At 40.8% G+C, this 27,787-nt stretch overlaps 1 protein-coding gene and 1 long non-coding RNA gene across 4 annotated transcripts in view; one reads left to right on the plus strand and one right to left on the minus strand.

Annotated features, from left to right (window-relative positions):
- Positions 1 to 14,259, plus strand: part of LOC124787868 (dynein heavy chain, cytoplasmic) — a 233,671-nt gene extending 219,412 nt beyond the window's left edge. For all 3 annotated transcript variants that reach the window (XM_047254836.1, XM_047254837.1, XM_047254838.1), the window contains 6 exons: positions 3,389 to 3,579; positions 3,657 to 3,785; positions 5,721 to 5,918; positions 6,187 to 6,361; positions 12,187 to 12,283; positions 13,705 to 14,259. In XM_047254836.1, coding sequence (XP_047110792.1) covers positions 3,389 to 3,579; positions 3,657 to 3,785; positions 5,721 to 5,918; positions 6,187 to 6,361; positions 12,187 to 12,283; positions 13,705 to 13,879 — 965 coding nt within the window. In that variant the 3' untranslated portion in view covers positions 13,880 to 14,259. The remainder of the gene's footprint in view (positions 1 to 3,388; positions 3,580 to 3,656; positions 3,786 to 5,720; positions 5,919 to 6,186; positions 6,362 to 12,186; positions 12,284 to 13,704) is intronic.
- LOC124787869 overlaps positions 1 to 27,787 on the minus strand; it is a 52,431-nt gene that overhangs the window by 16,209 nt on the left and 8,435 nt on the right. The window lies entirely within an intron of this gene.

The following is a 27,787-nucleotide window of genomic DNA, read 5'->3' on the forward strand; positions in this document are numbered from 1 at the left end:
AAGCTGGACAGGGTGCTGCACACAGTACACTATAACACACAAATCTTTGTATAAAATCCTTTACAGATCCAAATCAGGGCCGCACGACTCGATTCGGGTAATGTGGCAGAGTCCAGTTCCCACACTACAAGCCAGGTTCGATCTTGCAAACGTGTCGCACACACCACAACCTCTGCGTCGTGTCCCGGCCTGCTCAACCACACTTGCCTCCGATTCTCATGCGCCATGCGGCTCGCCGGCTGTCCCCTTTCTAGCCCCCATGCCTGTTGTGGCCAAAAGCCACGTCAAACAGCTGAGCCCAAAGATCACACCATGCCGACCCGATCGATCAATCGATACGAGCCGGCACGGCTCATCCTTGTTAAAAGTAATCTTCTTAGTTAGTCGCAGATACTCAGTGCTTCTAGGGCTTTATACAATGCTGGCCTATTAACACTAGCAAAAGCTTGTTTAAAGTCAACATACATGAAGTGGAGATCTTCCACATTCATAAATTTTTCCGTTATTTGGCTAATGATAGACACTGGTTTGAGGTGTCTGTCTGCTCAAAAACCACGTTTATATTGTCACAGGATATGTTTGTGTACTTCTTTATCTTCTCATTCAGCACCCCTGTAAATGCCTTTTTGTGAAAACTGTAGAAGCATATTATTATTTGGTACAGCCTATAACAGTTCTTTTCTTATATGATAATATGATCTTCAGTCTGAAAAATGGTTTGGTGCAGTGCTCCACACTACTGTATCCCATGCGTCTCCCTATACATTTGTCACCCCCCCCCCCCCCCCCCGACCACCACCACCACCACCACCACCACCACCACCACCACCACCACCACCACCACCACCACCACCACTTCTCTGCCTCTCTGGCACCTCAGTGGCTATGCCTCAGGATGTGTACTATCAACCAGTTCCGTCTTTTAGTCATGTTGTGCCATATATTTCTTCATCAATTCGATTCAGTGTTTTGGACGTAAAGAAAGGTGACTGACAGAAAAGCGTCAACAAAATGGTGAATAACTGAAATTAACAGATGCTAGAAGATGGTCACCAGTTATCCTTGAAAGCCTACTTGCAAACTTTCCAGAACCAGGATTAAGTAAAGAATCTGGAGATATACTTCCGCCCTCCAACATACCACTCGCATAGGGACTGCAAAGACAGTATTAGTCTCATCTACATCTACATTTATACTCCGCAAGCCACCCAACGGTGTGTGGCGGAGGGCACTTTACGTGTCACTGTCATTACCTCCCTTTCCTGTTCTAGTCACGTATGGTTCGCGGGAAGAACAACTGTCTGAAAGCATCCGTGCGCGCTCTAATCTCTCTAATTTTACATTCATGATCTCCTCGGGAGGTATAAGTAGGGGGAAGCAATATATTCGATACCTCATCCAGAAACGCACCCTCTCGAAACCTGGTGAGCAAGCTACACCGCGATGCAGAGCGCCTCTCTTGCAGAGTCTGCCACTTGAGTTTATTAAACATCTCCGTAACGCTATCACGGTTACCAAATAACCCTGTGACGAAACGCGCCGCTCTTCTTTGGATCTTCTCTATCTCCTCCGTCAAACCGATCTGGTATGGATCCCCCACTGATGAGCAATACTCAAGTATAGGTCGAACGAGTGTTTTGTAAGCCACCTCCTTTGTTGATGGACTACATTTTCTAAGCACTCTCCCAATGAATCTCAACCTGGTACCCGCCTTACCACCAATTAATTTTATATGATCATTCCACTTCAAATCGTTCCGCACGCATTCTCCCAGATATTTTACAGAAGTAACTGCTACCAGTGTTTGTTCCGCTATCATATAATCATACAATAAAGGATCCTTCTTTCTATGTATTCGCAATACATTGTGTATACGGTAACTGAAACCACTATTAATTCAGCCTAAATATCCACGGTAGCAGAAAACTGTTGCCCCGCTATGGTTCCTTAATGGTGGCTGATTTGAATGTTTGCAGATAAACAGTTGTATGATAGGTTGGCACTATAACAAAGATGTTACAGTACAAAAGATATAAAAAAATAACATTTATTAAGAGTGCATAACAAATTGTACGTAACTTCGGTACAGCTTAATGGGTGGCATTTGATGTCCAAAACCTAATGCAACGACATGTAATTCTACTATCTCAAGGCGGTCTGCGATATTGTCAGTATCGTTGAGAGTAACATTTGCAGACACTCTGTACTGATCATAGTTCTTCGTAAAAAGTGACTGCTAAGTCGAAGAGTAGTCTTCAGAGCACTGACTGAGCTAGCCACAGGCACTGAAGAGTATTGTGTAACTGCTGGCTTGTGAAGGTCCAATTGCTGGTGTGGAACCATCTAAGTGTCTGCGGTGCTTTGTGTTTAGAGCCTGTTGGTGGAAGGATTCTCATATTCATCAATAAAAGGTAGAAGCAAAGTAGTCCATAATTCACAGCATTTCCTATTTGCTGCTGTTTACTCTATTGGTGGACCAACGACACACTGGAGGTAGTGGTGTTGGAAGCTGGAAGAGGTCTGGGTTAGTGAGTACAATTTTGAGGCTGCTTCACAGACTTGAGAGATGCCAGGTGAGTGGTTGTGCCTGTGTGGTGGAGCCTCTCACAGTATTTGTTCTCTTTCTCTTACTTGGTATGCAACATCGATTAAAAACAGTGTGCACAAAAGCATTTAAGCAGTCATTTTTTTCTGAACTCCATACGTTATTGAAAAGGGACGTAATCCTAAGAGATACTTCATATTGAGTGAGTGCATGAGAAGTGAGGGTAGATGCGTGCTGCTGCTGCATGCCAAAAATTACAAAAAGCGACTTCAAATTCTTAGAAGTTTTGAGATGGTTGTAACCAACCAGCCAACCACTGTTCATTAAGACCCTGTCTGTGTAAGTGACTGTGTGAAGATTTGGCTTCAAAAGTAGCCAATGTTTCCTTTCTGTCAGACTGAAAGAATTGATCTAAGCTGGAGACGAATTCTTAGCTTTCACTCTCACAGATGATCAGTTTGAGATTGTCTTGCATGCATTCTTATATGATGCATCATGATCCCGTGTTTCTATGAAATTGTGCAGTTCCAGGAAAAGAAAGCAAAGAGAATAAAGAAGTAACTTTTTATCCAATAACTTTATTGTTCATCTGTACACATACTCATGCTTGTTGCATGTAACCCCCCCCCCCTCGCATGTGCCCCCCCCCCCCCCCCCCGCCCCCACACACACACACACACAAAATAATTCCAAAGTTGTGCATACTTCCTTTGGTTTCTCCTGTGAACTACTTATCCTTGTAGATTTGCACAGCTAATATAATCATTTCCCTTTACTTCCCAAATGTATATTTTTTACAAAATAATTTAAGAATTTTTTAGGACATTGATTGTTATGTTGCAGGTACGGATCTTGTGAGCAAACTGCTAAAAATGCAACAGCTAGAAGATGACGATGAACTTGCATATTCAACAGATGAAAGCTTGGATAATGCAGCACGTGATCAAGGTGCTGGTGACGGAAGACCTACCTGGATGCGAACATTGCACAATTCTGCATCTACCTGGTTGCAGCTGCTTCCTAGATCTCTTCAGGTAGGTTTGGATCACCATTAATTTCCTCCTTCCATAAATCAGTCAAACCTCTCATTACTGAATTTTCCCTCTTACAGACTTTACGACGAACTGTGGAGAACATAAAGGATCCGTTGTATCGTTATTTTGAACGTGAAGTAAACTCTGGAGCTAAATTGCTGCAAGATGTCATCCATGACTTGGAAGATGTTGTTTTGATCTGCCAGGTAATTTTTTCTATAGTTTTAAATTTTTGCTGATGATGAGCTCTGGAGAGACCTATAGTTGCTCTTTGTTGAAATTATACTTAACAATTGTGCACTAGAAATGATTGTACTTGTGATCTTGTAAGTGCACTCTTACTAGTACCTTTAACATAGTTCAATCGTTTAGTGTGTAGATGGTTGCGAAAACATACTTGACCTCTTAGCAACAAATAATCCTTACCAATTAGGGAGCATCATGTCAGATGCAAGGTTTAGTGACTACAAGGTTGTTGCAGTGAGGCTATATACCATAACATCCAAATTCAACCAAAATAAATGCAAAATTTATTTGTTAAGATAAAAATTCACTTGATGGCTTCCTAAGAGATAATTTCCACTGCTTCAAAACTAATTATGTAAATTTATATTCAAAGAAACAGAGATTTGTACCAAACGAAGTGATAAGAGATGGAACAAACCCAATCAGAACTCTGTTACCAAATTTAAAAGAATGCAAAATCTCAAAGACTGGAAATGTTTTCCGGAAGCACAAAACTAAGCATGGACTTCGTTGTTGAGATGCTTTTAACAGTTTCCACAACAAAACTCTCAAAATCTGGCCTAATGTCAAGAGATTCTGCTTGTATGTAAAGTAAACCACCAGCAAGACAGTTAATACCATTGCTGTGTGATAGAAATGTGTAATGTTGTAATGGCAGTGCCACAAAAGTGGAGTTACTGAAGACGGTTTTCCAAAATTTCTAAAAAAGATTAATTAATAAAAATTGGGCAATAGTCAACACAAGTAACTTAAAAGTATATATCCTCAATATTGCCAAGCAGACTGAGTCGTGTAATAAAGGAAAGTCTTCTGGGCCAGATTGTATACCAGTTAGGTTCCTTTCGAAGTCTGCTGATACTATACCTCCATACTTAGCAGTTGTATACAACCGCTTGCTTGATAAAAGTTTTGTACCTAAAAACTGGAAAATTGTACAGGTCACACCAACACTAAAGAAAGGAAATAGGAGTAATCCACTGAGTAAGAGACTTGCATCACTGACTAAGATTCATATTAGGATTTTGTAACACATACTGTGTGTTTGAACAGTGTGAATTACCTCAAGGAACACACATTGACACACAGCATGGATTCAGAAAATATTATTCTAGAAACACAACTTGCTCTTTATTCATGTGACATAATAAATACTGTCGTCCAGGAGTCTCAAATCGATTCCATAGTTCATGATTTCCAGAGTGCTTCTAACCCAACTGCATGCGTATAGAGACCCATAGACTTGTGGGAGGGGGAGGATCCACCTTTATGTGAAGTTTGTGGCGTGCCGCTTTCAGTTCAGCATATTGTGGCTACGTGTGCCCTGTATACTGATAATAGGGCAGCCCTTGGTCTCGCTGGAGATCTGCCCACTGTCCTCGCAGATATCAATATCAGTGTTAACAGAGTGGTGAAATTTTGTGAACTATCAGGCCTCATCCCTAAACTGGTGGGGAAGGGCGGCAGACTTTAGTGTGTTATAAACTGCTCTGCATGTGGGGACAGCCTTCGTCCCCACCCACGAGATTTCCTGTTAATTTTTCATCAGGGCTCTGATGACCGTGATGTCGAGCGCCCCCTCAACCCAATTCATCATTAATGTCTATTGAGAGATACTGAAATTTGTAACTGACTTTATTACAGTCACAGTTATGATGTAATACAGTTGCTTAACGAGGTCAGCCAGTACAGGTCATCCTCAGTGCTCCTCAGCTTGGTTACAATGTAACATGCCAACTTTGTCATCATGAAGTTGTTATTTTTTCATGAGCACATGAATATGATATGTATGTTGCAGAAACAATAAGGTATTTGCATTTCATTATGTTGCTGTCTTTTTAATGTGCAGCAACGAGAGTATGCAAATTAACTTCAAAAGTATGTTTCTTTAATTTCAGGGTGAAAAGAAGCAAACTAACTATCATCGTGCAATGTTGAGTGACCTTGTTAAAGGAATAATTCCACCAAGCTGGCGACGGTATACAGTTCCTCGCGGCTGCACTGTCATGCAGTGGATCACCGACTTTGCTCAGCGTGTGAAACAGCTACAACAAGTGTCTGCACTAGTTTCGCAAGGTGGTGCACAGGGTCTCAAGGTAAACTGGCCTAAAAGATCATTTTAAACATGCAAGCTCATGAATTTTTGTGTTCTATTGCCTTTTGGTTCTAGTTCTCCAGATATCTGTTCAGTGGATGCTTGAGATTTATGGTTAAGAGTAACTGCTGTTTCTCTACTAGGAGGGCTTTTGTTAGAGATCTATGTTCTGTCACAAGAGTGTAATTGTTTTAAATTAAAATTTAGCCAATAAGTTATCACTCGCACATTACGAACACAGTTAGCTATATCATATTTGTTCTTTACAGAGTTTCCATGTGTGGCTTGGTGGATTGTTGAATCCTGAAGCTTATATTACTGCTACTAGGCAGTGCATTGCACAGGCCAACAGTTGGTCTTTGGAGGAACTCATGTTGGATGTAACAATAACTGACGGAGATGCCAGTAAATCATCTTCAGATGACTGTAGCTTTGGTGTCGTAGGTAAGGTTTAGCATACTATATCTTGCTAGAATTTGTAAGGGGGGGAAGACATTTTATTATTGTTCCCCAAATTTGATGTTGCTAGTATTGGCTAACTATCAGCAGGAGAAGACTGTATATCACAAACCACTGAAAAAGAGAAACATTACTTCGAAGATATCACTTCTCATAGCAGTTTCTCAGTCATTCATATGCTGCACCATCATCAATACACTGCTACATACTCAATAGTTAAGAAAATTTCTGCCTTTACTTCTAGTGATTACTCTACTGTAACATGACACTAACAGATAACTGTAGAATTTCCAAATCTAGCTAAGTTCGTACAAGTGTTTTCTTTTCTTCCTCTAGGTAAAAATAGATCATTATTTTGTGATAAGATCACAGAGCACAATGGGAGAAAGTGTGTGTGTGTGTGTGTGTGTGTGTGTGTGTGTGTGTGTGTGTGTGTGTGTGTAAAATAAGCTGGTATAAATAATAATAATAATAATAATAATAATGTCCATAGGTCATCATTTTGTAATTTAATGCACTTCATAGTCCATGTCAGATCTTTGATTATTATTGAAGAATGATTATTGATAACAAAATTATTACTGAATGTACACTCATTTTCAGAAAACAGACCACCTAGAACAACTAGAAATAGGATGTTCATATTCACAGGGCATGTACATTAGTATATCCTGCAGAGTTCCCTTGGTTCAGCATGTATCCTGTTGCCTAATGGGCAAAGAGTCGGCCATGGGCCCTGGTAGCTTGTTCCATGCATGATGGCATCAATGGGAATAAATTGCGAATAGTATCCTATGATATAGCCATCCATGCTGCATTCGTCTGGTTCTTAAGTTCATCTGTGGTGCTTGGCATTAGGTCACAGTGCTGCACCTGTTGTTTCACCATATCCAACACGTTTTTGATTGGTGACAAGTCTGATGATCTGGTGGGCCAGGGGAAAAGACCTGACATCCACCGACACAAAGAAGGCGTGTGTTCGTGCAGCAGCATGTGGTTGTGCCTTGTCTTGCTGAAAAGTGACATGTGAGGTGTTGTGCAGAAAGATTATGGCTACGGGACACAGGATGTCATTCTCATTGGTCTCACTGGTCACACTGGCGTGGACTCTCACGTGATTTGTGATTGTATCCAGAAGCACTCCACACCATAGGGCCTGCAGACTGACAGACTGTCATTCCTGATAGTGTATGATGTGTTACACTGTTCCATTGTTGCACCAGAGCTGAGGAGGGTTCAGATCGGTTCTGCAGTGCCGTTTGAATGAGGTGTCAATCTTCTCGGGGTTTGGTCTGGGTGGTGTGACCTGACCCATCTCATTGTGTTGTACAGCCTTCTGTGAACCATTATGCACACACCGTTGCACCGCTAAAACACTTTGACCCACATGGGAAGCAGTTTCTCGCATGGATACGTTGATTCTCTCATGCCAATAATGCGCCCTCTTTCAAACTCACTGATTTGAAAACACAATTTGTACATATGTCTGTCAGGCATCCTACACGTCTGCCCAAGTCACACTGATTCATCACCTTCAGTTTATAGTGACAATGAGAGCTGCAGGCTTATTTTACTGGCAGGTGGTGTTGCGCCATGATATCGGTGTTGGCCATGCACCTGTGGGCTGACATTGTTCAAAAGCTAATCATTTCTGCAGAACATACTAATTCACATGTCTTGTGAATATGAACATCGTATCTCTAGTCATATTAAACAGTTGGCATGTGTTTCTTGACAATAAATGTATTCTTAAAAGTTCAACAGTTTTCAATGAAAAAACAAAAAAGATGCTTTGTCAGATGTAGTGATGTTTGAGACAAACTATAATTTTCTGTCCTGCTCCTTTCTTTATCTACTTTCATATGCCTGCACTGCTGTGAATATGAAATGAGGACACAAACATAAAAATATTTAATAACAAAGAATCAATGCCCAAGACACTGGAATTGTTTGATCCTAATAGTAGTTGATTACTACAGAATTGGCGATTCGTGGGATCGGGGAATTGAAATTGGGACATGAGACATCCCTAATTAAAATCTTTGTGGATAAATTTTTGTACTCTAGTTACAGTTAGTCTATGTAAATATTAGTGCTATTGCTGCTATTGCAAATATAAATGAAAAGTTGAGTGAGTGGCTGGCAGTTTCAGGTAGTTATGCAATTCTGTTGGTTATTTAGTTAGTTGACAACACTGGTCTGTCTGTCTGACAGCCATTTGAAGCTCTGTGTTTGAGTGAGAAGCAACAAAACCTTGTCTTTCTGTTATTGAAAGTAGGCTACTAAACTCTTGCAAAGTGCTTAAGCAAAAAGGACCTGTTTGGAACTTGTCAATTTAAAGGGGAAGGGGTATATTGTACGTATCGTTTCAAGGAATACAAACAGTCACATTTCAACAAAATGGGAAGGCATAACAAAAAGTGTTCAAAGTGCCTTCAGGATTTGAAAAAAAGTGCTGGAGTTAAGTGCAGTGATTGAGAAACCTATTCAAAGGAAAAGCTTTGTGAAATATTAGCTGGAAAAAAAATTAAAGAAAGAATTTCACTGAAGTTTACAGGAAAGACAAGTTAGGGGAGCCACCTTTTTGTCTTGAAAGTTTGCATTCAAAGAACATTGTCTTACAAATCTCAGTTGCAAACAAAAATGTGCAGTCATACCTGAAGCCTGAAATAGAGAAGTGTTTTCTGGATGATGTTATTTGGTTAAGAGTTGAGAAAATGGTAGGCTCATGAACCCAATAATTCATTTGATTACAGCTTTAGAATTAAATGATCTTCAAGTTCTCAAAATAGCCATAAAGTTCAATCAGTTGGAAGTAATTCTGATCGAGAAACTCTACCTCCCTCTCCACTGCAGTCTGCCTAAGGAAAGTCAGTTTTTATCCAAATTCCAAGCTAGGAAGGAATTCAGTGTGTCTTCCATCGGCTTTGCAGCTAATCTTCTTGATCCAGCGGTGGATAGCTTATTGAGATGCTTTAAGCAGTAAGCTTTGTTTGTGGCACAGCGAAGAACACTGGACGAAATGTCGTTTGGGTTAGAGAGGACTTTGCTGATAATGGGAACAAACAAGGAATTTGGTCCAGACAATTTGTGTGGAAAGAAATGGATTGTTACCATCAGAAAGACAAAAACAATTGTGTAAATCTTTTACTGTGGTGATGAAGTTTAAGAGGAACTTGTGAATCAGCAGAAATTGGCATAAAAATTCAAAGCACACCATTTGTACTTGCTGCTACAGTGTCTTCCTTCAGCACTTTTGGATGGGTCCATAGTAACCTGACTTACATCAGAGAAAACTGCAAAACTAACGTACCTCTCCTATAACTTGAAGTTGATAACTGGAGCAGGAACACAACCTAAGCCTGTTGATGCCAAGGAAAAACACACAGAGAAAAGTCCAAGTGAAGACAAAATGAAAAGAAACCCGGTTGTCAGTGAGGAATCACATTCAGGAGAATCTAAGGCAGAGTTGGAACTGCACAATTCTTCATCAACTTATGAAACTCAAGAAAATGATTGAGAACAATTTTTTAAGTTTTTGCAGTAGTAAAGTATAAGTAAAAATACTAACTACAGGCAAGCTGCTTAACACTTTGGGTCCTGAGCCATCGCGCGGGTGTCTACCATAAAGCCTGGCTGATTTTAACGTATTTTAAACTACTACAACTCATGAAAGGTTTCAGTTATAGCAATAAAATTACTCTTATTGAAAAACCTAGACTTTCTTGTTTAAAACCATATATAATACCTTTCTCTTGAATTAATACATACTTTTGACAAGCATTATTATTATAACATTATTTTTGAAAAAAGGAAAAATTGGTCAAAGGTATATGCACTGTATTTTCTAGAAGGAATTTTTTTTATTTTACACAAAAATTGTAATTATGATGGATACAGTACGTCTTATCTACAGTAACCTCCTGTAACTATTTTAGGATGCAATGTTGCTCTTTGTGTGGTAAATTTTGAAGCGCGGCATATTGCACAATGCTACTTTACATTCACTACACTGGTAGCTTGGGTCTTTTCACCACACTTTGCCAGAAACTTCCTTATTTCCATAATTGTAACTCCTTTCCACTTTGATAATGAGCAGGTGGATGAAAGGGAATTTGTGCTTCGTAATTTCCTGATGCATTGTTGAGCATACAGATTAGTTTGTTCCTTTATATGTTTTATCATACTGTCTGTCAGGAAATATGAAAAAAAAAAAATTCTAGAGGTGCACTGCTCTGGTCTAAACTGACAACATTGCATATTCCAAATTGTCCTGAGAATAGATCGATATCTGGTGCACGATCAGTAGTTGTCCAACCTTCCTCAGAATCGGTGCGGCGCGCACGTCTCGGCTTCCCCCTTGCCGTTAGTCTCACTCGTTCTTCAGGCACAATATCGACGGGATTACTTGCTGCTGAAGTGCTTGGACACCTTCTCTCCTCTTCTGAATCTATCAGAAGAGTAGTATTTGCAAATAAAATCATAATTATGTACTGAGAGTTTTTTCAGTGAAAATCTGAACAAAAATTATACATGTTTTGCTGTCAGAATTCTTTACCTGAACTGCCAGAAACTTGTTCTTGAACATAGTCCACATCATCATCAGATATCTTCCTCTGACAAATCAACGTCAATTTCTTCTAAATCACGATATAACTCACGAGCAATTTCTTCATCCGTCAAGCCACGCTTCGCCATGTCGACGCTACTAAGAATGGGAAAAAATCGCTGCTCACAAAACCCGACAAATAAAAAGGGAAGCACACCCTTCCACAGCAGGTCCACACTATCTAGTGAACAACACTTGAACTACAGTCCATGCAGCACCTCCCAGACAAGCGGGAGCCGTAAGAACACACAAAGGAAAGGAGGAGAAGAACGAGAACACGCGCCCGTAAAATTACGGGCACCGGACTTTTGAACAAGTCACGCACGCCCGTATTTTTATGGGCGCCGGCGCCTAAGTGTTAATATAATCTATACTTTATTTCAAAAAAATTATTTTTGAGCTTGAGTGGTGGTTCTAGTTTTTTTTATATATAATTATGAACTCCTAAAGAATTGACATCATTAAAGATGTTTTAAAAATTATGTTTACAGTCCAATTTATTTTCCCTAATAACACACCCCTAAACTCAAGCTGTGTTGCAAAACAATTTTCCAATACAGAGTAACAGTTTAAATTTTTTGTCAGTGCCGGTTATCAATTAATCTCTAAAATACATAAATGCCTGGGCATTTGCGTGGACATTTATCCTGGTCATTTCCCCGATTTATAGATGCCCAGGCATTTTACACCACTACTCACAAACATTCTGGATTTGCAGCTTCTATTGAATAGCTGTGTTTGTATAGGGTGCTGGCAACACTTGATCTTCAACACTCAAGTTACTGGTGATGTGCTGCATTCATCTGTGCTTCAAAGATATGCTGTGAAGCTCAAGTTACATGAGTCACAGGTGACACTATAGTAACAAATACCAGTCACTGGTAAAACTATTGTCAGAGATAACACCTTGCAAACACTGTGTTCAATGCAACTGCTACTTGGTAGTCTTGATGTTTGTAGTATAACTGCCATACGGTCCTGGGATTGCCAAGAATACGCAGACATGCTTATACCCTAGGAATTCATCCACTGACTCACTTTAACAGTGAGTTTAAGGTTGCCAAAAACCAATGGAATGTTGTTGTCCAAGGCTCCTGTCCTGCACCTGATGCTTTCCAGTGTATGTTTATGTGCATTTGTACCCTAACATATCTTGCTTTATTTGTGTGATAAAATTTGTTAATGTTTTATTTTATTATAGGCTTAAAGCTGCAAGGAGCTAATTGTCGTAATAATCAATTACATTTGACATCAACCATCATGATGGATTTGCCAGTAACACTTCTTCGGTGGATCAGGTATGTAGTTTAGGTTGATCACTTTAAGGACTTCATTTTGAATAAATGAAAATTACACACCAGTAACTGCAAAAGAATTTATAAAATTTCTATTTATTTTTCAGCTGTTGGATTTTTTTCTCTAGTTCAGTTATTATTACTTGTTCTAATTCTGTTTGCTCAGAAAAATAGAATTTGTAAATTTTTATAAATTTCTCATAGCATAGAACAACACGTCTTCTAAGTCAAAATACACTTGAACAAAATTGTAACACTTTTTGCATTGATGTTGTGGAAAGTATTTGAAGTGTACTTAAATTTATGTAGGCCAAAGAAATCAAGATTATGAATTGTACATAATATGGGAATTAGAGAGTGCTTTAGCTAAAAAAAAAGGATTAGTCCCAATGCTACAAAAGTTTTTAGTCTTGCTTACATGCCTTTGACGACTCAACACCTCTATCATTTGGGGAGTCTTACCTTTGCTCCTAAATTATTTACATTCTATAAGAAATTTCAGTCTTTTGTGCATATGTATTGTGTTTTTAAATAAGTAGTTTGCTGACTTTGAATGATTCACTGGAGCTACTTCTGTGAAGAAACTGAGCTTTCATAGTACTTCCACTTCTAAAACATAATATTCATGTACATTATATGTACTAAATTAAGATCTTATGCAATTTGACACTCTTAGCAAAATAGCAATAATACTTAATATTTTAGATACACCTGTGATCAAAGATGCAGTTAAAACATAGCTGTTGATTACTTGAAAAACAAGAAAGACTCAGTTTGATGTGGACTTTAAATCCTGATGGAATGGTTAGCTTTCTTACAATTCTGCAACTGACTTTAATAATGTTTTTTCCCAACTGATGTCTGTACTATTCCTCATGTGCACAGCTGCTATCTATTGTGATTTGTGCTCATATGACCAAATGCATATTTCAATCCAATACATTCCATTCCAGTGTTGGTGCTCTGCTTCTCTCCTGTAGTTGCCTTTTTAGTGGCTTTCTTTTTTGTCTCATTGTGGGGTCTTACTCCCTTTTGTCTCTTCATTGGGGGAAAAAATCCTAAATTTCTAAAGATAATATTGCTTCACTAGCATCTTGATGTAACGGGCAGTACATTGACTGTGTCTCTTTGTCCAATGAGGCCATTAATTCCCATTATACTGAACTGTCTTCAGTCACTAAAACTGATTGTTACTACTTAACAACAAAATAAAAATTCAGAACAATATATCATTACTGTTATTTCTTCAAATGAAGTGAGGAGTCTAGAGTAATAAATAATCTGACAATATAACGATATTTCCTTAATGAAGAGTCAAGCACATAGAGTGAACAAGGAAAAAAGGAAAGGAATTGTAACGTTTATTTAATTTTTGTGATTTTTGACATGATTTATCTCATAGGCAAAAATAAACTTCTTTTCAGGAATGGCAGTACTGCAGAGGTGCATGCACGAAGCAAGCTCTCATTGCCAGTGTACCTCAACTCAACACGCACTGAACTCCTCTTCACAGTGGACCTAAACATAGCTCCTGGCCAAGACCACCACAGCTTCTATGAGCGTGGTGTTGCTGTTCTCACTTCTACTGCCCTCAATTAGATATCAAGTTTACTGCTTGGTCATTGTTGTTATTATATGTTAAATCTGTTTTAGCAGCAGCAGAATAAGTGCAGTTAATTAACAGCTACGTTTATATTGAGCATTAATTGAAAATTTGTCTTGCTCATAAGCAAAATGCGTCTATCTTAAAGAAACTGTATATTTTAGACTATTAGTTGTTAGAACACCTAAAATATGTACTGTGATGCACAAAGCTGCTTTTGTTAATTTGGTATTTGTACAGTGTTGTAGCAGTTAGGTCTGTTATATTTGGTGAATATTTCGTAAAAGTTTTTACAAGCGGTATTTTTAACTTAAAATTTTTTTTACAGATTTATTTCTTTGTATAGATGATTTGAATAAATTTGTGCTTAATTGTTTCTAAAATGTTTCTGTAATCACTGTACCATTGGCTACACTAAAAAGTTTAAGTCTTGTTTTTCAAATATTCCTTCTTTCCACTACCTCAATAAATCTGTGGCTTGGTTCTAAAAGGGCCAATGTCAAGAATCTTAGTTTTAAGTTATAAGCTTCTGAATATTTTCTGTCATTTTCTGACAACTATTAACAATATATTTTGGACTATCTGTTACTATAATTATAGTAAATCAACTTAACTAAAGTTTAATTTTAAGTTATAAATTTCTAGAATTTTCACCTTCAAAATTAAAGGACTTATGAGGACATTGGCCCTTTTTAACATCATGAACTCTCTTAAATTATTTGATATTGACCCTTTGGACATCAGGTCAGGTACACTGAATAACCGGAAACAGGTAATTTTAAGATAAGTATTTCCTTGTATGTATTAATTAAATCACTTTATTCATTCCTCAAGAATTTAATAACCGATAGCAACTGTTACATGTTCCAGAAATCACATTTTGTCACCGTAAATCATGAAAACGCTCGTAATCAGAGGGAAACTATTTATTCGCATTACTTAAAATCATACAAATAATTTGCATACACTATGGTTGATACTGTAAAAGGGGAGAGAGAGAATATATCACTCACTTCCGTTATCACCGGCGGCACCCTTATAGCAAAGCGGTAAGTCGGCAATATTCTACACCTCGTTTTGTTGTTCTTCTTGGCGAGAAACCATGGGCTTACATTTCAGCAAGATAATGGCCGCCCGCACACCGCGAGGGTTCCTACTGCTTGCCTTCGTGCTTGCCAAACTCTACCTTGGCTACTAAGATCGCCGAGTCTCTCTCACACTGAGAATGTTTGGAGCATTATGGGCAGGGTCCTACAAACAGCTCGGAATTTTGACGATTTAACATGCCAGTTGGACAGAATATGGCATTATATCTCTCAGGAAGGCCTCTGACAACTCTATCAATCGATGCCAAGCTGAATAACTTCTTGCAGACATACCATAGGTGGACAAACGTGTTACTGAGTTGCTCAATTTGTGAAGCTCTTTCTCTTGAGCAAATCGTCCAATTTTTATGAAACTAATCATTTGTTTGTGCATGTACATCACATCTACCGATTTTTGTCCCTTTAGGATAACTCCTTTATACCATGAGAGGTTTTTTGTTTTAGAGTGTACTACAACCCTCCACATATCGCTGCCGTAGAGATCACGAAGACAATATTAGACTAATTACAGTATGCACGGAGTGTTTAAACAATCATTCTTTCTGCGCTCCATATGAGAGTAGAGGGGGAAGAAGTCCTAATAACTGGTAACACAGGAAGTGTCGTTTGCCATGCACTTCACAGTGGCTTGTAGAAAATGGACGTAGATGTGTTTAACCTGGTAGATTAAGACTTCTAAGCCCTCATTTATATCAGACCAGCGTTTCATATGTATAGTATTACTCACCTAAGAAATAACAATAATTTTAATTAGTCAAATAGCAATGAAGTAGTATCAACAAAATTAATAATGGTTTGAATGTATGTACAGACAATGTGATGAATAGTACTCCAAAGAACTACACTACTGGCCATTAAAATTGCTACACCAGGAAGATGACATGCTACAGACGCAAAATTTAACCGACAGGAAGAAGATGCTTTGATATGCAAATGATTAGTTTTTCAGAGAATTCACACAAGGTTGGCGCCGGTGGCGACACCTACAATGTGCTGACATGAGGAAAGTTTCCAACTGATTTTTCATATACAAACAGCAGCTGACCAGCGTTGCCTGGTGAAACGTTGTTGTGATGCCTCGTGTAAGGAGGAGCAATGCGTACCATCATGTTACCAACTTTGATAAAGGTCCGATTGTAGCCTATAGCGATTGCGGTTTATCGTATCGCGACATTGCTGCTCACGTTGGTCGAGATCCAATGACTGTTAGCAGAATATGGATTCGGTGGGTTCAGGAGGGTAATACGGAACACCGTGCTGGATCCCAACGGCCTTGTATCACTAGCAGTCGAGATGACAGGCATCTTATCCGCATGGCTGTAACGGATCATGCAGCTACGTCTCGATCCCTGAGTCAACAGATGGGGATGTTTGCAAGACAACAATCATCTGCAGGAACAGTTTGTCGACGTTTGCAGAAGCATGGACTATCAGCTCGGAGACCACGGCTGCTTTTACCCTTCACGCTGCATCACAGACAGGAGCGCCTGTGGTGGTGTACTCAACGACGAACCTGGGTGCACGAATGGCAAAACGTCATTTTTTTCGGATGAATCCAGCTTCTGTTTACAGCACCATGATGGTCGCATCCATGTTTGGTGACATCACGGTGAACGCACATTGGAAGCGTGTATTTGTCATCGCCATACTGGTGTATCACCCGGCGTGATGGTGTGAGCTGCCATTGGTTGCACGTCTAGGTCACCTTTTGTTCGCATTGACTTTACATTTCTGCGAAACTCTACATTTCAGCGGGATAATGCACGACCGCATGTTGCAGGTCGTGAATGGGCCTTTCTGGATACAGAAAATTTTCGACTGCTGCCCTGGCCAACACATTCTCCAAATCGCTCACCAATTAAAAACGTCTGGTCAATGGCGGCTGAGCACAATACGCCAGTCACTACTCTTGATGAACTGTGGTATTGTGTTGAAGCTACATGGGCAGCTGTACCTGTACATGCCATCGAAGCTCTGTTTGACTCAATGCCCAGGCGTATCAAGGCCATTATTACGGCCAGAGGTGATTATTCTGGGTACTGATTTCTCAGGATCTATGCACCCAAACTGCGTGAAAATGTAATCACATGTCAGTTCTAGTATATTTGTCCAATAAATACCCGTTTATCATCTGCATTTGTTCTTCGTGTAGCAATTTTAATGGCCAGTAGTGTAATAAAGTTAAGACTAGCGGTAGGATTATTACTGCAACTGCTGCTCCTAATAAAAATAATACAGTAGCAGATACAAAATGTATTTATGGGTTTACTAAAGCGATATTTTCCGATATAGTGGTCTCGAGAGAGAGAAATATAGGCAGACAGCACAAGCTAAGGGCATTTGGAAACCAAATCGGATGTGGGCTGCTAGGGTAGTGGGGGCTGTATGGAGTGGAGTGGGCAGCTTTTTATGTCAGAGCATCCCAGGGAAGAATGAAATAGCTTTAGTCTCAAAGGGTGCGTATTAAACACAGGCTGAGGGAAGACTTAGGAACCATAGATATTGTAGTTGTAAACCGTCGTAGCTAATAGAAGGCACTGCAGCTCAGTTATAGACACTGAATGCTGGCTAAAGCCGGAGATAAGGTATGCCGAAACGGTGTTCAGAAAAGATAGATAAAATACAGTTGGTGGTGGTGTGTTTTTTCTTTTAGAATTATCTTATAGTGAAAGTGAAATTGGTAGTTCCTCTGAGTTAGTAAGGGTAGATGTTATACTTGACAACCGAAATAAAGTAATAATTGGTTCCTTTTATCGACCCCTTGACTAAGATGATACAGTTCAAAGAAAATTTAACTCTCATCCCAAATAGGTATCCTAGCCACACAGTTATAGCTGGCATTGATTTCAACCTACGTTCGATATGTTCGTGGAACTACATGTTCAAAGCTGGAGGTAGGCGTGAAACATCGTTCGAAATTATACTAAATTCTTTCTCTGAGAATTATTGTGATCAGTTTGTTCAGGAGCCCATTCGAAGATCAAATGGTTGTGAATACATACTTGACCTGTTAGCAACAAATAATCGTGAGCAAATATGTAGCATCATGGACAGATACAGGGTTTGCGATCACACGGTCACTGTAGCGAGAAACATCCAAACCCACCAAAAATCATAAGACGTCCATTCAAACAAGCGGATAAAAATTCACTTAATGCCTTCCTAAGAGACACCCTCCATTCCTTCCAAATTAACTAAGCGGGCGTAGGACAGATGTAGCTTGAATTCAGGGAAATGTATCTACAGCAACTGAGAGATTTATACCAAATAAATGAAGAAGAGATGGAATTGGCATCCCATGGCACACGAAACAGATTAGAACACTGTTGCAAAAGCAATGAAAAAAGCATGTCAGATTTAAAAGAACGATCGACAAGGGATATGATGGATAGTGTACGTTGATAAGGTGGTGGAGGTGACAGTGTATCGAGATGTCTGCGTTTGTCTGAACGCAGCCAGGATAAGACTGAGAAATGTGTTTAAAGGGTTGATAGTCTCAGATATACCGGATGTTTCAAAATGAATATCGAGGTTTTAAAACTTTATACTATTTGTTAATAAACTTAAAGGAAATTCAAAGCAAGCTAACATTAAGAGTGCAATAGGAATTCCACTGCTAAAGGCAGAGCAGTAAGGTGACTGGTAGAAAAAATGTATTGAAAGCCTCTATGAAGGTGCGTTTACACTGAGATTTGTATCGGCACATGTATGAGATACATGTATATGCGACTTTGCGACATGTATCGCGACTTGTATGAGTTGACAAGTATCAACCTCATACATGTATGAGCGTGCGTTTACACTGGTCGATATGTATCACTGTGCGATAGCTTCCGACGACGATTTGGAAGTTTTCACATTTTTGTGTGCTGATACACTTGCTCTTTTGGAAGATGATAGGAAGAAAAGGCGGAGGAAGCGTAGATGGTGGCAGAGAGAGTTTCTCGCGAATTAACGCTAGAGGATGGCGCATATTTTAGAAATTATGTTAGGATGAGTATGGAGGATTTCCGCGGTTTGTTATCACTTGTGGCTCCTCTTGTGTCCAAAACCAACACAAACTTTCGAGAAGCGATTCCACCAGAGGATCAAATGGTTCAAATGGCTCTGAGCACTACGGGACTTAACATCTATGGTCATCAGTCCCCTAGAACTTAGAACTACTTAAACCTAACTAACCTAAGGACATCACACAAAACCCAGCCATCACGAGGCAGAGAAAATCCCTGACCCCGCCGGGAATCGAACCCGGGAACCCGGGCGTGGGAAGCGAGAACGCTACCGCACGACCACGAGATGCGGGCTGCCAGAGGATCAGTTGGCAGTAACACTCCGTTTTTTAGCCACTGGGGATTCCTCGTAAAACGAAGATTTCATGACAAAACATTTGCATTGTCGCGCGATTGCTAATGCTAACGTCTCACACACGATTGTCGGCATCCGTTGTCAACATTATCACGCGAGGCAGTCGGAATAACAGCAAAACATTGATATACGTGCCAGATGCATGAAAAAATTATATGTATTACATACTCTGATATATATAAAACTTTTACCTTCACTTCATGGGATAAAACTTGCACAGTGGCCTCACAAACACGAAGAATAATGTTGCATATGGCACCTTTTTTTATTCTATGCAGATACATTAACGTCGAAACGACAGTCGGCACCTTCAAAACTCAAACAGCCGCCAAAGAGCCTGGTACTACGCGGCAGTCGACAAGACGACAGGAAATGATAGTACTGCGCATGCGCGAGTTCTTCAAATGTCGCTCATACATGTCGCGTATATGGCCAAAAAGCGATATACAAAATGTATACGCGACATGTATGAGCTCGAGGATCCGCATACAAGTTCCGTGAATTTTTGTATGAGGTGATGTATCGCGACATGTCAAATTGACATGTCGCTCATACATGTCGCGATACATGTATCCCAGTGTAAACGTACCTTGAGAAGATTTGTCTGATACGGAACGAATAATATACACTACTGGCCATTAAAATTGCTACACCACGAAGATGACGTGCAACAGTCGCGAAATTTAACCGACAGGAGGAAGATGCTATGATATGCAACTGATTAGCTTTTCAGAGCATTCACACAAGGTAGGCGCCGCTGGCGACATCTACAACGTGCTGACATGAGAAAAGTTTCCAAGCGACAGTTGACTGGCACTGCCTGGTGAAACGTTGTTGTGACGCCGCGTTTGAGGAGGAGAAATGCGTACCATCACGTTCCCGACTTTGATAAAGGTCCGATTGTAGCCTATCGCGATTGCGGTTTATCGTATCGTGACATTGCTGCTCGAGTTGGTCGAGATCCAATAACTGTTAGCAGAATATGGAATCGATGGTTTCAGGAGGGTAATACGGAACGCGGTGCTGGATCCCAACGACCTCGTATCACTAACAGTCGAGATAACAGGCATCTTATCCGCATGGCTGTAACGGATCTTGCAGCCAAGTCTCGATCCCTGAGTCAACAAATGGGGACGGTTCCAAGACAACAACCATCTGCACGAACAGTTCGACGACGTTTGCAGCAGTATGGACTATCAGCTCCGGTTACCCTTGACGCTGCACCACAGACAGGAGTGCCTGCGATGGGGTACTCAGACGAAACTGGGTGCACGAATAGCAAAACGTCATTTTTTCGGATGAATACAGGTTCTGTTTACAGCATCGCGATCGTCGCTTCCGTGTTTGGTGACATCGTGGTGAACGCACACTGGAAGCGTGTATTCGTCATCGCCATACTGGCGTATCACCCGGTGTTATGGTATGGGGGGCCATTGGTTACACGTCTCGGTCGCCTCTTGTTTGCATTGACGGCACTTTGAACAGTGCACGTTACGTTTCAGATGTGTTACGACCCGTGGCTCTACCGTTCATTCGATCCCTGCAAAACCCTACATTTCAGCAGGATAATGCACGACCGCATGTTGCAGGTCCTGTACGTGCCTTTCTGGGTACAGAAAATGTTCGACTGCTGCCCTGGCCAGCACATTCTCCAGATCTGTCACCAATTGAAAACGTCTAGTCACTGAGGGCCGAGCAACTGGCTCGTCAAAATACGCCAGTCACTACTCTTGATGAACTGTGGTATCGTGTTGAAGCTACATGGGCAGCTGTACCTGTACACGCCATCCAAGCTCAGTTTGACTCAATGCCCAGGCATATCAGGAAGAAGATGCTTTGATATGCAAATGATTAGTTTTTCAGAGAATTCACACAAGGTTGGCGCCGGTGGCGACACCTACAATGTGCTGACATGAGGAAAGTTTCCAACTGATTTCTCATATACAAACAGCAGTTGACCGGCATTGCCTGGTGAAACGTTGTTGTGATGCCTCGTGTAAGGAGGAGAAATGCGTACCATCATGTTACCGACTTTGATAAAGGTCCGATTGTAGCCTATCGCGATTGCGGTTTATAGTATCGCGACATTGCTGCTCACGTTGGTCGAGATCCAATGACTGTTAGCAGAATATGGAATCGGTGGGTTCAGGAGGGTAATACGGAACACCGTGCTGGATCCCAACGGCCTTGTATCACTAGAAGTCGAGATGACAGGCATCTTATCCGCATGGCTGTAACGGATCATGCAGCTACGTCTCTATCCCTGAGTCAACAGATGGGGATGTTTGCAAGACAACAATCATCTGCAGGAACAGTTTGTCGACGTTTGCAGAAGCATGGACTATCAGCTTGGAGACCATGGCTGCCGTTACGCTTGACACTGCGTCACAGACAGGAGCGCCTGCGATGGTGTACTGAACGACGAACCTGGGTGCACGAATGGCAAAATGTTATTTTTTTTGTTGAATCCAGGTTCTGTTTACAGCTTCACGATGGCCGCATCCATGTTTGGTGACATCGCGGTGAACGCACATTGGAAGCGTGTATTTGTCATCGCCATACTGGTGTATCACCGGCGTGATGGTGTGAGTTGCCATTGATTGCACGTCTAGGTCACCTTTTGTTCGCATTGACTTTACATTTCTGCGAAACCCTACATTTCAGCAGAATAATGCACGACCGCATGTTGCAGGTCGTGAATGGGCCTTTCTGGTTACAGAAAATGTTCGACTGCTGCCCTGGCCAGCACATTCTCCAAATCTCTCACCAATTGAAAACGTCTGGTCAATGGTGGCTGAGCAACTGGTTCGTCACAATACGCCAGTCACTACTCTTGATGAACTGTGGTATTGTGTTGAAGCTACATGGGCAGCTGTACCTGTACACGCCATCGAAGCTCTGTTTGACTCAATGCCCAGGCGTATCAAGGCCGCTATTACGGCCAGAGGTGATTGATTGTTCTGGGTACTGATTTCTCAGGATCTATGCACCCAAACTGCGTGAAAATGTAATCAAATGTCAGTTCTAGTATATTTGTCCAATGAATACCCGTTTATCATCTGCATTTGTTCTTCGTGTAGCAATTTAATGGCCAGTAGTGTAGAAGAGATAGGGGATCCAATATTCGAATTGGAATTTAAAAGAGCTTTGGAAGACTTAAGATCGAATAAAACAGAAGGGGTAGATAACATTTCATCAGAATTTCTAAAATCAATGGGGAAGTGGCAACAAAACGATTGTTCACTTGGTGTGTAGAGTCTATAAGCCTGGTGAAAAACATCATCCCTACAATTCCGAAGACAGAAAGAGACGCCAGTCAAGTGCCAGAATTATCGCACAATCAGCTTAACAGTTCATGCATCTAAGTAACCGACAAGAATAATATGGAGAAGAAAAATGGGCATGTGTTAGATGACGATCTATTTGGGTTTTGGACAGGTAAAGACACCAGAGAGGCTATTCTGACGTTGAGGTTGATAATGGATGCAAGACTAAAGAAAAACCAAGACACGTTCAGATTTCGGACCTGGAAAAAGTGTTCGACAATGTAAACACGCACCGAATGTTGTTGGTGTGCTGCTATGTAATTACAGAACATGAACATCTGTTCCTACCTGTATTGATTGAGAGTGGTGGAGTGCACTGCTTATAAATTGTGCAAGATGTTCGAAATTCTGAGAAAAAATAGGGTCAAGCTAAAGGGAAAGATGTGCAAGAGCTAAGAAGCAACAATAAGAGCAGAAGACGAAGAACGAAGTGCTCGGATCAAAAAGGATGTAAGGCAAGAATGTAGTCTTTCGTCCCTACCGTTCAATCCGTACACCGGAGCAGCAATGACAGAAATAAAAGAAAGGTTCAAGAGTGGAATTAAAATTTAAGGTGAAAGGATACCAGTGATAAGATTCGCTGATGACATTGCTGTCCTCAGTGAAAGTGAAGAAGAATCACAGGGTCTGCTGTATGAAGGGAAGTCTAATGAGTACAGAATATGCAATGAGAGTAAATCGAAGAGAGATGAAAGTAATGAGAATTAGCAGAAATGAGAACAGCGAGACGCTTAACATCAGGATAGCTGATAACGAAGTAGATGAAGTTGAAGAATTCTCGTACCTAGGCATCAAAATATTCCACGACGAACGGAACGAGGAGGGCATAAAAAGCTTCCTGGCACTGGCAAAAAGGGCATTCCTGGCCAAGAAAAGTCTTCTACTAGCAAACATAGGCCTTAATTTGAGGAAGACATTTCTGAGAATGTACGTATAGAGCACAGTGTTGAATGAGTGAAAAACAGAATATGGGAAGATCCGAACGGAAGAGAATGGAAGCATTCGAGATGTTGTGCTACAGAAGAATGTTGAATGACTGACACGGTAAGGAATGATTGATAAAGTTAGGAATGAGAATAGGAGAGGAAAGAAACATATGGAAAGCATCGACAAGAAGGAGGGACAGAATGACAGGAAATCTGTTGAGAGTTAAGACATAACGGAATAACTTCCATGGTACGAGATAAAGCTGTAGAGGGTGAAAACTGCAGAGGAAAACATAGATTAGAATACATCGAGCAAGTAACTGAGGACGAGGTTCGTACAGGAGAGCAATTGGTGGCGGGCTGCAACAAACCAGTCAGATAAATACAGTAGCACATCAAGTGTTCAATGCGAGCACTATTAGTCACACATCGAGTCGATAGGCATCCAAGATACTACTCCAGGCGGGTGTAAAATGCATGCGTGCAACAGAAAATATTGAACGGTTAAACGATGCATTGGCCCTGTCTGACTACTCCCGGAAGCATATCTTAGGATCTCTTAATGCTCTTTAACATATAAATTACAACTTCGACATAAATGAATGATTAAGACAACTAATACTACTAAATTATAAACGTTGTTTCTTATTGCACATTTATTGAAGCTTAAAAAACGACCCTTATATTACAATTGTGTATATTTCCTGACTAAAAATTTCTGATCAATTGCCCAACTCTGCCCCCTTTTATGACTACGCAATCTAACGTAACTAACGCGAAATGACTGACATCATCTACGTACCAAACATTAGAAGACACTACTTTCAAAGATGAACTATGGTGCTGTGGAACCTCACTGGAAATAAACTAGCGTGATCACAGCTGTGTAGCTTTATAGCCCTAATAAGCCGAAGCAATTAGCAATATCACCGTATGTACGGCGTCTGGTTTGTCGGAGTGATGGTTCTCGTGCACGTCTGCGATGATGGAAGAATTCCAGCCACAAAATAAAACTCTTTCAAACACTAGGATGGCAGAAGGCGGCCCTCTAACACTCTCTGTCTTCTCCTCTCTGTGTTCTACAGACGAGAAACACGAACTCCCAGCCACAAGGACAGAGTTCAAATAACGTTTCAACGTAAGTATAGACAGAAGAAGTGCTCTCAATCACTGAACGCTGCGTACTCAATGACGACTTCCAACCCGGAGGCGAAGTCCAGAATCGTATAAGTTCGCAACAGTACAGTGCCTATCATTCTAGCTATAAACTCTCCTGAGAGCAAAGACAGTAACTCCGCATGTAACAACAAAGCTCATGCTGAGCGACTGTAACACACAGGCGCTCAAAAACGGAAGACCTCTTCCTCTCCACTGCTGGCTTCCCAGCAAGACTCAGCTCCCCTCCCTTGTAACTGCAGAAGGTGAATAATATTCTCAAAACCCCAGAATATTCTCCCTCTCTACAGATTCTTCTGAATGCCGACCAACCATATTTTATTCTTTTGTCGTCCAGCATGGAAAGTTTGCGAGTGAATACCTATACTCGTACAATGGTATGTGTCTAAGTAAAAATCTTTGGAAATAACCCTGCCTGTGTGATATCCAACGTGATGCTTCCTCATTCCTCTCAGCTGCGTCCAAGATTTGCAGATCTCCCAGTTATCCTTCTGGTCCTGCTACAACCGGCCGGCCGCGACTCTATTGTGCTCCAGTGCTTAGTTACCCAGCGTCCATCTTGCTACTTCCAGTGTTTAACAGGACCAACACAGCTGTGCAGGCCTTCCACCCAGGACTTGAATTCCACCTGCCGTTTCATCTCCACTGGCGTTCCAACCTCTACTAGTATAGTCAATCATTCATTTTTCCATTTTGATAATAAAGACACTCCGTCACCTTTCATGCAAAAGCATTAACAATTATTTACAGAACGTGTGTGACAATGTCAGTCTCTTTAACTATTCATACATACGATGTACAACCTATCAAATGATACCTAATTGTGGTTGTAAATCACGGCAAAGTATGTAGATGAGTGCTTGTAAGTTGCGAAATTATAGCCACCTTACAGGCGAGCTGTTCCCAAAACTTGATCGGTGTACCTAGAGTAATTGTTGCAACAACTGCTTCAGTTCTATCTCTTAAGGTGGGAAGATCCATCTGTAGCGGAGGCACATACACATGATCCTTTACGAAGCTCCAAAGTCAAAATTCCTATGGAGTCCGATCGGATGAATGTAGAAGCCAAGCAAATGAAACTTGCGGCCAATCCAACGATCGGGTACAACGTCGTTTAACCAATCGCGCACTGAGTTATACCAGTGAGATGGCGCACCGTCTTGCTGCCATACAATGTTCTGTGGTTCAGCTTCTTCCAATTGATGAAAGAGCCACAATTATAGCGCACCATGATCAGAAAAGTAGTTACAGTACGCCCTTAAACCTTCGGCCGGATTATGACACAAAAAACATTCAGTTTCTCGTTGCAACTGTACCATTGAGGATTTGGTGATCCCAAGATACACAAAATATATGTGTTCACATTTACACTTAGGTGAAATGTCGAGTCATCACTGAAGACGACACGATCCATAAAATCTTCAATGTCGTGCAGCAACATTTTGTTTGCTAGGCTGGTATATAAACAGTCGTCTGTAGACCTCAGAACTTGTAGCATTTATTATTTATTTGCTATTTTCTTTTAATCTGTTATCTATATAAAAGAAGAGACCTAATGTTGCACATGAATTGGCATGGATTTAGCACATAATATTTTAACATAACTTTAAGTGTTTTAGTAACAACAAAGCATTATGCTGTTTAATGGGATAAAATCGCCATAGAATATCTACATAAAAAGAAAATAATAATAATAATAATAATAATAACTAAAAACAATAAAAAAATTCTATATACTACTATTTGGTCGTCTGGCGCACAGATATACAGTCATCTGTAATCCAGAAGACGCACACTACTGGTCCGTTACCTCTGCAGCGTTGGTGATCAGAAATTTCATAATTTATAATTCTAGATTGCACTACTATACAACACTACACAGAATTACACTATTGTACCAAGCTGGGGTTCTCGTTTGTCTGGATGGTTAGCCACGGCGTGCTGAGATGCAACTCAAGATTCACAAGGGGTTGCGCTGCTGTGTCACACAAGGTATAGAGATCGAGAGATGGCTGTCAGGGCCTCAGGAAATTCTTCCTGGACCTCCCCAAGGCTCATCTCCTCATTTTTTCCACAAGGCTGTTGTAGGTGAATGTCTGCTATGGCGTGTCTCGTTATCATGATGTATAGCCTCTTCTTGGTTGTCTCTCAGCGATATGCTTGAGGCTCATAAGCTGATATTTTAGCTGTCAGCGAGTTCAGCTTATGCCACAGTTCCTCATTCCTTATTATATTATAGACTGCTGCATTTCCAAATGCGTTCCTGTCCTGCTCTGTAATAACTTGTCTAACGGCAGATTCCCAGACAATGTGATCCGGGTTGTCGATTGCTCCACATTCACAAGTTATATACATTACTGGCCATTAAAATTGCTACACCAAGAAGAAATGCAGATGATAAACGGGTATTCATTCGATAAATACGAGGGCGGTTCAGAAAGTAACCTCCGATTGGTCACAGTGCGGGTTGTGGGGGGAGTAGCGACGCCATCTGTGCGTTCACGCACTCAACAGGTCAATCGGCATCAAGCCGTGGTCGAGTGAACGTCGTACCTGCGCTAGTTTAGTTTTTGTGGCAGTTTGAAATGTGTGCTGCAATAGAAAACCCCGCCAAATGTGAAGTGCGTGCTGTCATAAGGTTTTTTACAGCCAAAGGATATTCTGCAGCAGCTATTCATCGTGAGCTTTGTGCCGTGTACGGACCAAGAGTTATGAGTGAAGGAGTTGTCCGTGAATGGGTACGTTTATTTAAAAGTGGACGAGAAAACGTTCATGATGAAGAGAGGAGTGGTAGACCATCATTGGTGACTGACGAACTCGTTCAGACAGTTGATGCAAAAGTTCGTGAAAATCGACGTTTCTCAATGTCGGAGTTGTCTACTGGTTTTCCACAGATTTCTAAGACTCTCTTGTACGAGATAGTGACAGCAAGATTGGGTTACCGTAAGTTCTGTGCACGATGGGTGCCCAAAATTCTTACCGACCACCACAAAACTCAAAGAATG

Source organism: Schistocerca piceifrons, chromosome 3 (assembly GCF_021461385.2).
Source record: "Schistocerca piceifrons isolate TAMUIC-IGC-003096 chromosome 3, iqSchPice1.1, whole genome shotgun sequence".
Classification (NCBI taxonomy): Eukaryota; Metazoa; Arthropoda; class Insecta; order Orthoptera; family Acrididae; genus Schistocerca; species Schistocerca piceifrons.